The sequence below is a fragment of the Aristolochia californica genome, unplaced genomic scaffold (genome assembly GCF_029961685.1).
Source record: "Aristolochia californica isolate CCGP_79_NKW_82.1479 unplaced genomic scaffold, dmAriCali1.0.hap1 SCAF_5, whole genome shotgun sequence".
Classification (NCBI taxonomy): Eukaryota; Viridiplantae; Streptophyta; class Magnoliopsida; order Piperales; family Aristolochiaceae; genus Aristolochia; species Aristolochia californica.
Window position 1 is genome coordinate 42253553 of NW_027182214.1, and position 15762 is coordinate 42269314.

Sequence of the window (15762 nt, forward strand, 5' to 3'; positions counted from 1 at the left end):
ATTCCAAGTTTTCAACTCTTTGCGTCTGAGAATGCTTGGTTCATCAAATTGGGTTTTTGGGTGTGGGTTAGACTTGGGGGAAGGTTTGGAGAAAAACTCACCTATTATATAATAAAGAAATTTGTGCAGCCTTGGCTTAGACTTGGAGCGGGTTAGGAGAGAAATTTGCACAATGTTGAAAACACAAGAGATCTTAAACGAAGGAGAGAAGAGATAAACTTTAGTTCTGTTATGCATTTAGCTAATACTATCCAAAAGACCAACCTACTCTAGTGACGGCCCATGGTGTGGGAACACACTCAGGTCACCCTTTCCGCATATAGCGGTGGCCCATTGGTACGGGAAGCATACTTTAGTCGCCCCTTCCGCTAGGTTGCCCCCTCTGGGATTCGAACTTGTGACGTAGCGTTAACTCTGATACCAAATGTTATGCACCTAGCTAATACTACCCAAAAGACCGGCCTATTAGGAGCGGAAGACATAGGTACTTAACCTAGGACCATAATAAGTTTAAGAGAGGAAAAAAAAACATAAGGAGAGAAAGAAGAGGAAAATAGGGAAAGTGTAAGGACGGATTTGAGCGAGGGAGACTTGAATGCTCTATAAAATGCCTTGAAATTGTATTTATTGTTGGGTCCCGATTTCATTCGGGACATGACTATAAATACTGGTCTTGTTTAGACCTTTTATGTAATTTCAATATGAAGTATTTAACTTCTTGTAACTTAGGTTTACAGTGAATAATAAAAAAGAATTCTCCCGCTCTGTTTCCCTCTGGCCGTCGTCGTCTCTTAGAAAATTTCTCGTCGCCGTCGTCGTTGTGTGAAAGTTTTTATAATAACTACAATACCTTTCAGTCTCCATGCTTCAAAAGGAAAATGATATAAGAGAACATACACTAGCTTGTATAATTAAATTTTTATGTCTATCTCCATAAAGTTCTCCTTATTTAATAGTCATACCACCCTTACACATGGGTGCCTTTTAACACCATTAGGGCTCTTCAAGAAATTTGGGCGTCTTTTAACACCATAAGGGCTCTTCAAGAAATTTATGTTTTATGCTTAAGATGAACAAATTTGTTCAAATCAAATTGGTTTTATGATACTAATTCGATCCGGTGTTAAAAATTAAATATTTTGAATTAATTGTTTGAATTCTACAGCTAGAAATAATTTAGAAACGACAAAGATGTTAATCCAGGGAACGGCTATCTTCCAATTCCCTAGTCCAGCATTGTAGATCTCGTCTTCTTCCATCTTCTGCTCCCCTCTCGCAGTGGCAGCAGGGAAGACTTCCAAGTAGCAGACTGGATCTTCGTCTTTCCTTTGGTGACAGAAGAGAAGGTACACATCTTCGCCGCCATGGGAAAACCCGGAATCCTGTGTGTAATCCTCTCGCTTTTTATTTCGATCTCTCTTATTCCTCTTGCCTTTTGTGAGATCAAAACCCTAAAAATCGTTTCCGATTCCCGCTCACTTATCCTCTTTGAGAAATTCGGTTTCACCAATACGGGTCATGTAAACATCTCTGTCTCTTCGGTCTCCTTCTCTTCGTCCCTCTCTTCTCCGGACCCTAATCTCTTCTCCTTCTTTCTGCTCTCGCAGGACTCCCTTTACCATCTTCTCATCGAATCGCAACAATCGCCTCAATTCTGTCCTGTCACTTCTCACTATGTTTTGAATCTGTTGACTTTCAAGGGTCTTGATGAGAATCTCTCGTCCGATCGCTCTCTCCCCGTCCATGTCCCTGGTGAGTATTCTCTCTTTTTCGCCAACTGCAACCCGGAGACCCTGGTCACCATGGACGTTCGCACCGAGATGTACAACCTCGATTACTCCGGAGCCCGGGACTTTCTCCCTGCCGGTCAGACCCAGCTTCCGTCCCTCTACCTCTTTTTCTTCCTCGCCTACTTTGCTTTTCTAGGGGTATGGATCTACGCGTGTTACAAGAACAAACTCTCGGTTCATCGGATACACTTCCTTATGGGAGGATTGCTTCTTATAAAAGCTATGGATCTTCTCTTTGCTGCGGAAGACAAACACTATGTTAAGGTCACTGGGACTCCACATGGTTGGGATGTGCTTTTCTACATTTTCCAATTTATCAAGGGGGTTTTGCTGTTCACGGTGATCGTTCTCGTTGGCACTGGGTGGTCCTTCTTGAAACCATTTTTGCAAGAGAGGGAGAAGAAGATTTTGATGATTGTGATCCCGCTTCAGGTTCTTGCCAACATTGCATCGGCGGTGATTGGTGAAACGGGTCCGTTTCTTAGAGATTGGATGACTTGGAACCAAGTTTTTCTTGTCATTGACATCATTTGCTGCTGTGCCATTATATTCCCGATCGTATGGTCCATAAGGTCGTTAAGGGAGACATCGAAAACTGATGGCAAGGCTGCAAGAAACTTAGCAAAATTGACCCTATTCCGCAAATTTTATATGGTCGTGGTGGGATACTTGTATTTTACTAGAATAGTTGTTGCTGCACTGAAGACAATTGCAGCTTATAAGTATCAATGGGTGAGTGAGGCAGCTGGGGAGTGTGCTAGTCTTGCATTTTATGCAGTTATGTTTTATATGTTTCAGCCAGTGGAGAAGAATGAATATTTTGTTGTTGATGATGAAGAAGAAGAGGCGGCTCAATCTATTCTACAAGAGGAGTTTGAATTGTGAGTTCAAGTGTCATCAAAGTGTAACATACAGTGGGTTGGTTTCTTGGGTTTTGATTAGAAACGATAACTATGGGTTTGCTGCTTTGGTTAACTTTTGTACTCTCTGCTATAAGGAGAAATTTTGAATTAGTTATGAATTCAATCACATTTTCTGCACTTCTACAGCTTTAACATTGAGGAAGCTTCTTTTACTTGTACCTCACAATAACACCTCGAGTTTGTGTTAGAAAATATTCTGCTAGGGTGTTGTCGCATCCAACTTGAACCTTATAAAATCTTTTGTTTCTCATCCAGTATTACTTTTAGAACTGAAATGTTTCTTTGGTTTTTTTACAAGTTGATTTACCTCACTATATCTTTACCATGTAGTTACAGGCTTAACAGAATAGAACTGATAAGATAATGATATATGCATGGAAATAATATGCTTGCAATGGATTCTTCATTGTCAAATGTTGTTTCATAAACTTTTACGTTTTGCAGCCTACTCCTATCAAACAATGGATGCCACTGAATCTTATAATAGGTTGCTTGGATTTAGTTGACTTTGTTCTAGTGTTGGTATGGAAATTTGCCACTATATTTTTGTAAGCAAAATGATTCAGGTGACTAGTGGTATAGAATTTTGATAAGAAATAAAAAAAAGGATTTGTGCAGACTTGTTAGTTAGATTACTTGTGATTTTTTATGTCAATCTGAATTGGTTAACATGGAATCTGTACTTTATACTTCACCAGCTGAAGAAGTAATAGATATTTGGTAAATGTAACATAGTGAAGTGATTCAAATTTCTATATACAAAGAACATTCTGGGTTGTGAGGTAGCTACAATTTGCTAATTGGTATTTGTTGCATGAAAAATTCCTCTGCTTGTCTAGAAAGGATAGCATTGAGCTGCGTTAAAAGAAAATGCAATTTTTTTTTTTAAAGGTCAATACAACCGACTATCTTTGTTCTGATATTGCGAGTTTAAGAAGCTTACTTAGTGGACAGTTGATAACTAAATCTAGCTGGCTTCGAGTTTCTGAAGGATATAGTACCATCGAGCACAGGATCTTAACATTTCAATGTTCTTTGGCAAAAAAAAAAAAAAATTAAGGGTTAAGTGCTGGCTTGACCTTTTCCCCTGTAAGTAGTAATTGAAAGTGTCACATGTTGGGCTAAGTTTCTAGAGTATGTCAAGAACTTCAGTAGCAGAATCAGGTGGGCTTTCTCTGAATCATGAAATTGGTTCTAGTTCTGCTTGCAAGGTTTTTTTTGTGACTTATTGATTGCTTACAATTAGGTCTTCTGATGTATCTTTCCTGAGCTGGTCAGCTGCTGCAAGTGTAGTTTACTTTGTTTGTATTAAGTTTCATGGACTTGAGGCCTCCTTCCATGGCAAACCAGTGCTATCCCAGGTGACATCCAAAAGAAAAAAAAAGGAATGCTGCTTGTGTTTGATGGTCTTGCATCCCAAAGTCTTCCTGGGGTATATCTATCTGTCTACTGAGTGGAATTTAGTGGAGTATCCACTACATTGGGATTGCCATCATTTTGAGAGTTACTGGTGCTGCTTCCATTTTTGTAAATTGTGAAAGTTTTATAGTTGCCTGAGCATGATAAGTAATTACATGGTTACAGCCATGTAATTGATGTTGTTGGCCTCAGACTACCAAATATCAATCTAGTCGTCCACCGGCCATTCCAACTCTTTCACATGCAAATCTACCAACCTACCCAGCTTTTGCCCACGCCTCTCTCCCTCTTTCACCAACCAATCCCTATTTATGGGAAATTTTATTGTCTGCTTGGTTTTTATAGCAGTTCATTCACTTCATTGCGTTTTCATATTACTGATAACTGTTCCTCATTTTCCTGCGAGAAATCTCTCTTTTTTTTCCCACTTTCTCACCGTGTTCCTATTGATGGAGGATCTCTCGTACTCCCAACTGCTCTCCCCCTTTCCACTTTCTTTCATTGAATTTGCACAACTACGTAGACTGAGTAGCTTAGTGATTCGTATAGGAAGGTTGAGAAAGCCAAGGCTTGAATGCCCGCGGAAAGATCAAGATTACAGAACGAAGCGCCTTCTTAATAAAGAGATGTCTTCGCTGAATATTTCAAGCAAACTGCAAAACTGCCCCATATTTTTGCTATGTCTAAATTATGAGTTTAAAAACACGAAAAGTCACAGAGAGAAGCAATTTGTCTCTTAGACTCCATTACCAAGTCGGTTCACTTCCCTTCTCTGATGCTCCAAACCCGCCTTCAATATTAAAAGATGAGGGCTTGGGAGCAATAATGCAGTCCACAAGAATATGAATCTTGCACTCCAGACATGTTATAGAGATCGCCTCTGTCAATGAAAGTCAGCATCAGCATCTACCGTGCCCTAGTCGCCTATCCTCACTCATGCTTGTGTTTCACAGATGAAACCTGCCGCCCACTTGTATTTCGTCCGATGAACTTGAGCACTTCATCAATAAGGATCACTGGTAATGCAACCGCCACCACCAAAAGCCACTCATTCAGGCTCAAGGGCACAATCCCAAAGACTTCAGCAAGGAAAGGAACATACAGGATCAGAAAGTGGAGGCCAAAGGAGACTGACATGGCAAGAAGAAGCCAAGGATTGACCCATGGCGGCATCGACAACAGGCTACCATCCTCGGAGAGTGCATTTAGTGAGTTGAACATCTCAATTGCAACCAACACAGACAGAGAGAGAGTCATAGCCTTCACTTTGCCAGATTGGAAATAGTCACAAGGGTTGGTATCAAACGAGAAAACCCGGGACCCTGCCGTGAAGGGAGAGACCAGGAAACCTTCCCAAGAAGGACACTGCCCCCAATTTGAGAGCTGAGAGTAGGAGACAAGTGAGTGCCCGTCACCACTCAAGTCAATACCCAAGAAGGATCCATGAGTGTACCATATGATGAAGACACCTACAGTTGCCAGACCAACATACAGCCCGATTACCTGCATATCACAAAAATGGAAAGAAACCACTAGTTAGTATATCCATTTGCCCAATTAATCCACACTTAGATCTTAGTATCAAAGAAAAATAAATGTCATACCAAGTATCTGAACAAAATCCAAGCACTTATCAATGAATCATCACTTCTTCGAGGCGGTTTCTTCATTATATCCCTATCTGGGGGATTAAATCCCAAAGCAGTTGCAGGAGGCCCGTCTGTGACTAGATTGACCCACAGAAGCTGAACAGGTATTAGTCCTTCTGGAATGCCAAGAGCCGCTGTCAGAAATATGGAGGCAACTTCACCAATATTTGAAGAGATCATGTACCTGAAATAATGTAAAATAAAATTCAACAAGGAAATTCTGTGCACCAACTAAATTTCAAAGAAGAGTCCAAGGCATACAAAGTAAACAAGCTTCTAGAATAATAACAGACAAATCCATGTTGCTTCTACAAGATCATAGTTTCATTCTAAATGGTGAAGTGCCAAATCCATGTTGCTTTTAGAAGATTATAGTTTCATCCTAAATGGTGAAGTGCCAATACGTGTGATCTCAAGTAAACATGTGTATACATTTATTACAACAGCAGAAAAAATTTCTTCTCCAAGGATAAGCTAAAGAAGGGAATCCAAGGCGCAATATTCCATTTCAGCGATACATGATCTCAACTGCAATACCCATTTCTCAACAATCTGTCATCAGTAGCAACATTCAAGAAAATTAGGAAAATTAATATCAACATAAACTCTTCTCATTTGTCAAACATGCACAAACATTCTTTTTTTTAAACATTTTCACCGTCAACTCATCTGTTAAAGAAACAGCCTTCTACATCCGTTCTACTATTAAATATCGGTGAAAACTGGTTTGATTTGGCTAGGATGCACTAGGGGACAAAGGTCCGGATTATGCAGGAATGGACCTCTCCTAATCCTAGTTACCTTAAGTTGAACTTTGACGACTCTTCTCTTGGTAATCCCGGGCTCTCTGGATTCGGCGGGGTTCTCTCGGATCACTTAGGCAACCAGCTTTACTCATATGCCGGCCCTTTAGGAATCAACAACTCTACGTCTGCAAAGCTTCATGGTCTTCTCAACGGGCTCCGTGTTTTTAGAGATAAATGCACAGGTCCCCTCCATATTGAAGGGGACTCAAAGGTGGTCATTGGATGGTGCGAACGTGCATCCCCTCCCCCGTGGCGCCATTGGGACATTTTTCAGGAGATTATTAAAATTTCTTCATTTTTATCTTGTATTTGGTCTCACATTCCGAGATCCGCAAATTCGGCAACCAATGCGCTTGCTAAGCACGGAGCTACCCTACAATCGCTGGTTGTCAAGGATATGCTCCCTTCTCTGTAAGTTCTGTATTTTTCTTGTTTATATATATACATCTTTTTCAAAATAAAATAAAATCACCACAACAATATAACACATAAAGCCCATAACATAAAATTGTATGTTAACGCTTTGTGTAGAAATTGAAGCACATGAGCATTGTTAGTAAGCTCCTAGCAAATATAATTTCAATTTTCCATAGCAGATACCAGAATAACAGTTTAGCACCAAGCTGTGTAGAAACAAGATCAGAAATATATAGCACTCTTCTGGTTGTTATTTGACCAAAGTAATGCAGCTTCGTATTAGGATGTAGGACCACTAAGTTAATCTAAATGCTATAATCAGTGCTTAACTAACTCTTCACTGATTAAAATTTCATCACAGAAGCATTTAGCTACAATGCTAATACATGCATAAAATGGCCACTTAGGGGGATTTTCTAGTGAGGTTCAAATCTCACCTGGGTAGGGATTTGACATTCAGAGAATAAAATAAAGAAAAAAGGCCGAACATCTTACCGATACAACAACTGAATGAACTATGCAATAATACCTGATAAAAGCTTTCATGTTGTTGTAGATGGATCTACCTTCCCCAACAGCAGCAACTATAGTGCTAAAGTTATCATCAGCTAGAACCATGTCAGCTGCTTCCTTTGCAACCTAGAAAAGGAAAATATACAGGTAGATTAAGAATATGAACAGGATTTTAGCAGAAAAAAGAGACAACCCTATATGGACTTGAATGTAAAAAAAAAAAAAAAATCAACAGTCAGGATGTCTGTGTGTAATCAGCATTTACTTGGTGCTGTCACATCACATAAAAAAATATTGTCTTTCCTAAATCCAAGGTGTAAAGTTTTTGTGGCTTGGCCTTCGGCTTAATGGTGACAAGGGGTGGTCCTGAGTCCGCGTCTCACAAGGGTAAATAGGGGTGTGTAATTAACATTAAAAAAAAAACACAAAGGAGTTGAGGTTTCTGAAAAGGTACCTCAGTTCCAGCCATGCCCATTGCAATACCAATATCAGCCAACTTCAAAGCAGGGGCATCATTCACACCATCACCAGTCATAGCAACTACTTCACCATCTTCTTTTAGCAGCTTCACAATCTCTTGCTTGTGCTTTGGTTCAGCCCTAGAGACAAGTAGTCCACCTGTTTGTCTTAGGTACTCTTTAGGATTTTTCAGTAACATAAACTCTCTCCCTGTTATGCTCTTTGAACTGATGTCTTCACCATGTTGGAACACCCCAATTTCCCGGCAGATAGCTTCTGCAGTGTTCTTATTATCTCCTGTAATAACCATCACTCGGATTCCTGCTACTCTGCAGTCTTCAATGGCTTTATGAACCTCTTCTCGAGGTGGATCCTGTAATGGTTTTGAATTTATAACACAAGACTTGTCACTTGCATGGAAGCACATAAACTAATAAAATAGGAAAAAATAAGGAAGAACAAACTTAATTCCCAACTCACCCTCAGGCCAACCAAGCCAACAAAGATCAGATCACTCTCAATTGATGAATAGTTAGAAGGATCAAGTAAAAGCTTATGAGCAGGATGATTTTCCCCATCATATGTTGCGAAGTCAGTAAGGTCGCCTTTGTATGCAAAACCTAAACAACGCAGAGCATCGGTTGACATATCATTAAGTGCCTGTAAGATTACATCTTTTGAAGTGCTATCCAAGGTATCAATAGAGCCATCAGACAGCTGAATATATGAGCTTCTCTCCAACAAATTCTCCACTGCACCCTGCAAAAGTAAAGCTTTTATTTCAGGACACAATAATTTATGAAATTATAAAAGTAACTGATAACTCATTATAGATCAAACAGGACTGCCAATGTGCACTCAAATGCAAGTTATGAAAGTATACCTTCACAAGCAGCACATTTCTTCCAGTGTTTGACTTCACAATCACACCCATGGACTTTCTAGTGCGGTCAAATTCAAGAGTTGCAATCCGTTGTTCCCTCTCGTTCCAACGTTCACAGCAAGCTTCATTGGTAGAAGAAATACAAAATAATAAATGACTATACATGCTGTCTACGAAGATAGACGTAAGAACCAAGTTTGGCAATTCAACTTACGTAAAGCACCAGATCCTGAAGACAACCTGTCAAACCCAGAAGGAGGTCCCATCTTTTCAACTAAAACCTGAAAAAAAGACAATTTCTAGTTATCATTTTGAATCATATGAACCTCCGCAAATCAACATACTACTGAAAGCAGACACAAGATTTTTTGAAAAATAAAGCAAGGTTCTATCCAGCAACACCCTATTGGGTCATTTGAAAAGCGAGCAAAAACAGAAAAATTCAGTTGCAAAGATATTTATATAGATGACCTTTTGGAACCTGAATCATCATCTTACATGAAAGATACGAAGGACAAGTTGGTCTCCCACCTCAAGTTATCGACTGCAGTGCAATAAAAAATTCCAAGAGCATTTGCTCTAAGACATTAACATCGATGTGCCATTAAGACTATTTTTTAGTTATCTATTTTTCTTATGGACGTTCAAACTGTCTTTTTTGTGCACGATCTCCCTGCTTCTGCAACGAACACGTTAGCTTGCTCTAATTTTGTGATGTATGCTTCAACAGGATCAATATGAGACCTACCATATAAAAGAAAAAACAGTTTTCTATCCTTAAACAAGCAGAACAGATTCTCACCTTCAAGGCTGCCTCAGTTGGCATGCCATTGGCTAAGTACTGATGACCTGAGTGTGTGACGCTTGCATCATTACAAATTGCTGCTACCTTTGCAATCATCTGAAGATTAGCATCCATATGACCTGGCCAATCGTGTATTGTACCATGATGAGGAACATAAGTGGTTCCCTCCACTTTAAAAGTACGAACACTACCAGCTGTGTGTCCCATTGCCACAAGCTTCGCGACTGACATTTGATTGGTTGTCAGGGTGCCCGTCTTATCAGAACATATCACCGTAGTACAACCCAATGTCTCCACACTGGGCAATTTTCTTACTAAGGCATTCTTCTGAGCCATCTTGCGAGTCCCAAGAGCTAAACAGGTTGTAATAACTGCAGGTAAACCCTCAGGTATAGCAGCCACGGCCAGAGCAACTGCAATCTCAAAGTAATATGTACACTTCTCAAAAGAAAACTTAAAATTACTTGGCCACCCATCAACGTAATCCCAGGTTAAGAAGTATTTCAAGTTTATTAGCCAAACTAAAGCACAGACCACTCCAATTATAGCAGTAAGTACCTCCCCGAACTCATTTAACTTCTTCTTCAATGGTGTATCTTCATCATGCTGCGCTGCTTCATGGATCTGAGAGTGTACCTTTCCAATCTCAGTATTCATTCCTATTTGAGTAACTAAACAGAGACAGCTACCATTCACCACGGTGGTTCCTGCAAAAACCATGCACTCTTTGCCCTGAATGTCTGCATCTTCAGAAACCTTGTGATGGGTTTTATTAACTGCCATACTCTCCCCCGTTAACGACCCTTGTTCAACTCTCACAGTGGAACTTATTAGGCTTATGACCCTCATGTCGGCAGGAACCTTATCTCCGACCCTGAGTTCAACGATGTCACCCGGGACGAGTTCCTTTGCAGGGAGATTCGGTATTACTTTCCCGTCACGCTTGACTGTAGCGTGCTCGGACTGGATTTCCTTCAGTGCTTCAAGGGCTTTTTCAGCATTATTCTCTTGCCAAACTCCAACTATGGCGTTTACAATTAGGATCAGAAAAATCACCAGGGGCTCAACAAAGGCAGTAATTTCCATTTCTCCCCCCTCATCTCCATCATACCAAGCAAGGATAAAAGAAATTACAGCAGCAACAAGCAGAATTCTTACTAAAGTATCGTTGAACTGGTCGAGGATGAGTCTAAAGATGGAAGGACCCTCATGCTTCTCTAACTCGTTCCAACCGTGTACCTTGCGACGTGCATCAACTTCCTCAGATAAAAGTCCGTTCACAGTAGAAACCTTGTATTCCGCCTCGCACTCCCTGATATCCCGCGCCCACGCTGGAAAGACGCTCCGATCTACAGCAGAAGGCGTATAAAGTGCCGGATTTCCTTCATCCTCCCCTCCCTTCCCCATTCTGAACCAATCTTTAGGTCAAAAAAGCTAACAACGAAACAAAAACACCAGTCACCACCAAAATCCAGCAACCTCAGCGGGACAATCTCACTCAACAACGGTTCCAGACAAGAATCACAAAAACACGGGAACCAATAGCAGAACCCAATCAAGAAATCACAGATCCCAACCCAGCTCCGAACAGAAGATACAAAAAAAACCACTCGCAGAAACACGAGAACAAGAAAAGGGGGTTGCAGAGAGGACTAGGGCTTTCCTATATGCCTCTCAGATCATAAGATCCTGAGCTTACAGAACTGGATCCTACAAACCTTCGCTAGCTTCTGTCTCTTCCACAGCTCCTCTTCTTCTGTAAATACACAGAGAGAGAGAGAGAGAGAGAGGCAGAAGGCTTCGGTAAAGTGACGCATAGAATCCCTTAAAAAGAAGACGGCTCCCTCCTCGCATCGGGAACTGGAGAGTGATCGACTCGCAATTTTTCCGCTTCTTGTTTTCTTTCCCTAATTAATTACGGTTTAAGGAAAGTACTCAGAGGTTTCGCTCGATGACGTCACCCGACTCCTCACCTCGGCGATTAATTGACGAACGATCAGTTCCTCGTGCAATTATTGGCCTGGTGATGCCGTCTCAGTCATAAACTCTCGGTTGCGGGACCCTTGGTTGGGTCACCAGATCAAATATCAACCGTCAGATCCTCACGTTAGCAATTAGTCAAATCAATCTCGCTACGGACGGTTGGATTTCAGGGCGACCTTTTTCAGCGACGCTCGTCAGTCGTCACTAGTGGTGGCTGCTTCTCTTTCTCCATTCCATCGAGGGAGCAGGTTTCCTATTCCCGTCCGTTCTCCACCATTGAAATCTCGACTCTTGCAGAGTCCACTAGTGAAGGAAAGCCTCCACCGAAGAAAGTTGGAGTTTACGTATCTGGAATTCTGTTTCATTGACCTCCTTTTCTCTGATGGGGACTCGCTCGGAAACTTCCTCGATGGTCAATACAAGTTGTTGATTTTGAAGCTTATTCTTCAGTTCTTTGCTGCTACTGAGGGTTTTGGTTTTTATAGACAGGTTCTCAACGACAAACTCTTCAATATTTTATGTATTTATTTCAGCTAACAAATAAAATATGCCCACTTTTCATATATTAAGTGATATGATGTGGGATTTTAGAGTGGAAGACGAAGACTGGATACGGGAGAGTTGTTTCCTGCAACTTTAATGGACCCAGTTTAGATTTGGCCTTTTTGTTGAACTTAACATGTGATGTTACAGGAAATTTATAGCTGCTTTCTCTTGTAAAAATTCATGGCTGCAAGGAACTGAACTTTCTTGTCCTGTTGCTTGATGCCCTCCCATGAAAACAGTTATGGAACTTGTTCTTTCTTTCCTTGTTTTCTAAGAAACCTTTCAACAACTCACCACATGAAGGGAAATGAGAAAGCAGAAGCAGCTTCACGAAGTAAGGAAACTTTACAGCCATTTTCAGAACATCCGTTTCTTGACTGGGTATCTAAAAAAATACAGTTTCTTCTTACTTCGGAGAAGTAGCAGTAACAGACAAGGGAGGCTTCTCAATCATCCCGTGAAATGGGTGAAGATGAGACACCCCAAAGATTGTCTTCCGCAAATGAGTTATGTTTGGATTTGGACGAAACTTTATTAATAATGGAGCTGCAACTTCATCTTTTGTCTTCATCTCTTGGGTTGGCTGCTTATTTTCTCACTTTGTTTACTCGTTGGTTGGAATGTTGCATCGACGGATATTGTCAAATTGTAAAATGCTAAGAAGCTGATCGAATCATTTATCCATATGATTCTTGGAAATTCACATTTTCTATATAAAATAATAATGAAAGTCGCGGTGGTTTCGTTATTAATATATACGATGGTTCCATTATTAATAATATACAGATGCGCGCCTAAAGAATTGTGATATAATTGTTTCAGGAATGATATGTAACCCAAGTGGGAGATTGTTAGGAAATTTACATTTCCTATTCTAATTTAGGTAATATATTTATTATATAATTATATTTTTTATTATTAATAAAATAGACTGAAATTAAGTGATCTAATTTTTTTAAACCCATTAAAGAATGAGCCATGAATATGGGCCAATTGAATAGATATCATAGGGAATTATGGGAACCCTAATTCTAGTATCAGAAGGCGAAATTTACGGAATGGATCCAGGTATGTTTTCAATCCTAATATTCTAACATATTGTAAATTTTAAATTAAAATTTACTATTACGGATTCCAACATCTAAGGTTCCGAGACTCAATTTATAGTAAATTGGGTGAAGTGGAAGCAATGTGTCAAACTCAACGACTTGCTTTATCTCTTTCTTCTCGAGTGAAATCATGGTCGAGGGAGCAATCTTTATCTTTTACCTCTCTGTGTTTTTTTCACAGAATAATGATTCAAAGGCGAAATCGTTTTTACTGGGTGTAGCTTTCTGGCCTCTCTTTGCTCGTCGCCTTTATCGATCTATAGTGATTCGTGCTGAAACTCTTTGTTTTGAGAGATTTTAGTGAAATGTGATCGATTTATGGATCATCGAAGTGAAGCTGGAAGCCTTTAATTACAGGGAGTGAGTTTCTAGAGATTGCGTTAAAGAGAGGAGAAAAAGAAAAGGGAAAAGCTTGGTTTCCCAATAAGAGATAAGAAAAAACAGCAGATTTGGTGGATGGATGGAGCGGCGACAGGTGGGTTCAGTGTGGTTGAAATGGCATTAATTTTCACCTGATTCGAACCCTATGTATTGAGGCACCAATTAAGGGGGGGGGGGTTAGTCCGCAAATCATCTTAAATGAATTGATTCAAGTGCAATGAAAAACAGATTCTAGTGTTAGTACCCAAAAATAAAAAATAAGATATAAATAAGAGAATGAGTAATTTTTTTTATAATATATTTGAATGTAACATATAACTAAATAGATAATTAACCAAAATAAACATGGTTACTGCGCTTATAAGTGAGATAATTAATTATAAAAATGGGATAATTAAACCAAAATAATTGATCAAATATTTTCTTTAACAATATTTTAATTACAAGTCTTACATTTCTAATGACCGAAAAATAGGTTTTATTAAACCAAAAATAAAAATGGGATAATTAAACAAAAATAATTGATTTTATAATATTTTAATTACCACTATTAAATCACTAATATAATATAATAATTAATAAAATAAATATAATAAATAAAAAACGTTTGTTTAATTTTTCCTAACTTAAGAAAAAATAAATCACAACATGGTCTTCCTCACGACGTCGATAATGGCAGGGGCTGGCCAACAGGCAACGGCGACGAAAGCGATGCTCTAACGATACGTCGGAGGCCCTACAACTACCACCACTCCGACTAGATGCTCTGCGACGGAGCGGCCGAGAGGGAGAAGAGTGGGAAGCAACTACGACTGAGTGGCCAAGAGGCTTGACTCTGTGACGGAGGCCAAGAAGGAGAAGAGAGGGAGAAGATAGTAAAAGTAAATAAGAGAGTAAAGTAAGTGTTTGTTTCAATTTTAGCCACTGAAAATTTTAAGAATCTTGTTTTTAAGAAATTTGGCCTAGTTAATTTATTTAATTTTTGTAAGGAATTCTTTAATTCCACCCACATTGTCACTTGATTGATCACCACTTCTTTTACCGGCCCATGTAGTTTCAAATGATAAGAATGCATCTTTTACTGTTAGTCTTCTCTAATGGAACCTGAGGGCACATTTTTATTTTCATATTTCTTGACACCTTTAAGACCAGTCATGTCCACACTGTAAATGGTGTGATCATGTCTGTGGGACTATGGGGCATCATAATAGTGATAACCATCCTATTGCGTATGTCTAAGTGCACTCCATGGAATATGAGGGCCCTTTTTCATTGAGAGGTATAATTGCTTACTTTTATGAGACCATAGTGGATGAAGGTTGTAGAACGAAAAAACCCCTTTCCACATTATTTTACGGTGGTTCGGCTGTGCCTTCGTCCATCGGAGCGATGGCCTGTAATTTGCACTCAACTTTCAATTAGGGTTATATTTGTATTTTATATTAAACCCTACACGTATTTGGCTCCAACAAAGGTATTAGTTTGAAAGATGTTAACTTATAATATTTTTGTAGGTTTCTTAATCCAAGATGGGATTAAGGGTCTTCCTTAAACCAAACAAGGTGGACTCCCTTGTCCCCCATATGACTTTCTACACCTAATTCTTGTACTTTTATATACGACCAGATAGCTTATTTCTAAAGACATTCTTTATAAACTTTAAAAAACTCAAATTAGATGTAGGGTACTATGCCTTAAAAACTTTAAACTTTCTAAAGATTATCTTCAGAAATAAGTGTTAAGACATAAAGTTCAGGTTCGGTTTCGCCCCTCTTATACGTAGTTGCGCCTCTTTCTAAAAGGTCGATCTTTTAGAGCAAATGGTGTTAATATGGTATCAGAGTGGGTTTGTTCTAGGTTCTATTCTCCGCATTGTCATCTGGGCGTTCCAGTGTTTATGCTGGGGTTCCCAATGTTCATTCCAGACTCCGTGTCTCCCGTGAGGGGGAGTGTTGAGACATAAAGTCCACGCTCGGTTTCGTCCATCTTATAAATAGTTGCGCCTCACTCTAAAAGGTCGATCTAACATTGGAAAAAAGATGAATAAGATGTACACAGAAAATGGTTATTTGTAAGGTG

General features: G+C 39.6%; 2 protein-coding genes across 2 annotated transcripts; one reads left to right on the forward strand and one right to left on the reverse strand.

Annotated features, from left to right (window-relative positions):
* Window positions 1-1213: 1213 nt before the first annotated feature.
* LOC137965958 (protein CANDIDATE G-PROTEIN COUPLED RECEPTOR 7-like) lies at window positions 1214-2845 on the forward strand. Its single transcript, XM_068812369.1, has one exon. It carries the CDS (start codon window positions 1365-1367, stop codon window positions 2673-2675), a length of 1311 nt encoding a protein of 436 aa, XP_068668470.1. The 5' UTR covers window positions 1214-1364; the 3' UTR covers window positions 2676-2845.
* A 2007-nt stretch (window positions 2846-4852) lies between these two features.
* Window positions 4853-11448, reverse strand: LOC137965515 (calcium-transporting ATPase 4, endoplasmic reticulum-type-like). The gene is made up of 8 exons (XM_068811775.1): window positions 9662-11448; window positions 9074-9140; window positions 8860-8981; window positions 8457-8735; window positions 7972-8349; window positions 7534-7643; window positions 5737-5965; window positions 4853-5635 (listed from the first exon to the last, which is right to left on the reverse strand). Exons 1-8 carry the CDS (start codon window positions 11069-11071, stop codon window positions 5063-5065), a joined length of 3168 nt encoding a protein of 1055 aa, XP_068667876.1. The 5' UTR covers window positions 11072-11448; the 3' UTR covers window positions 4853-5062.
* Between the last annotated feature and the right edge of the window lie 4314 nt (window positions 11449-15762).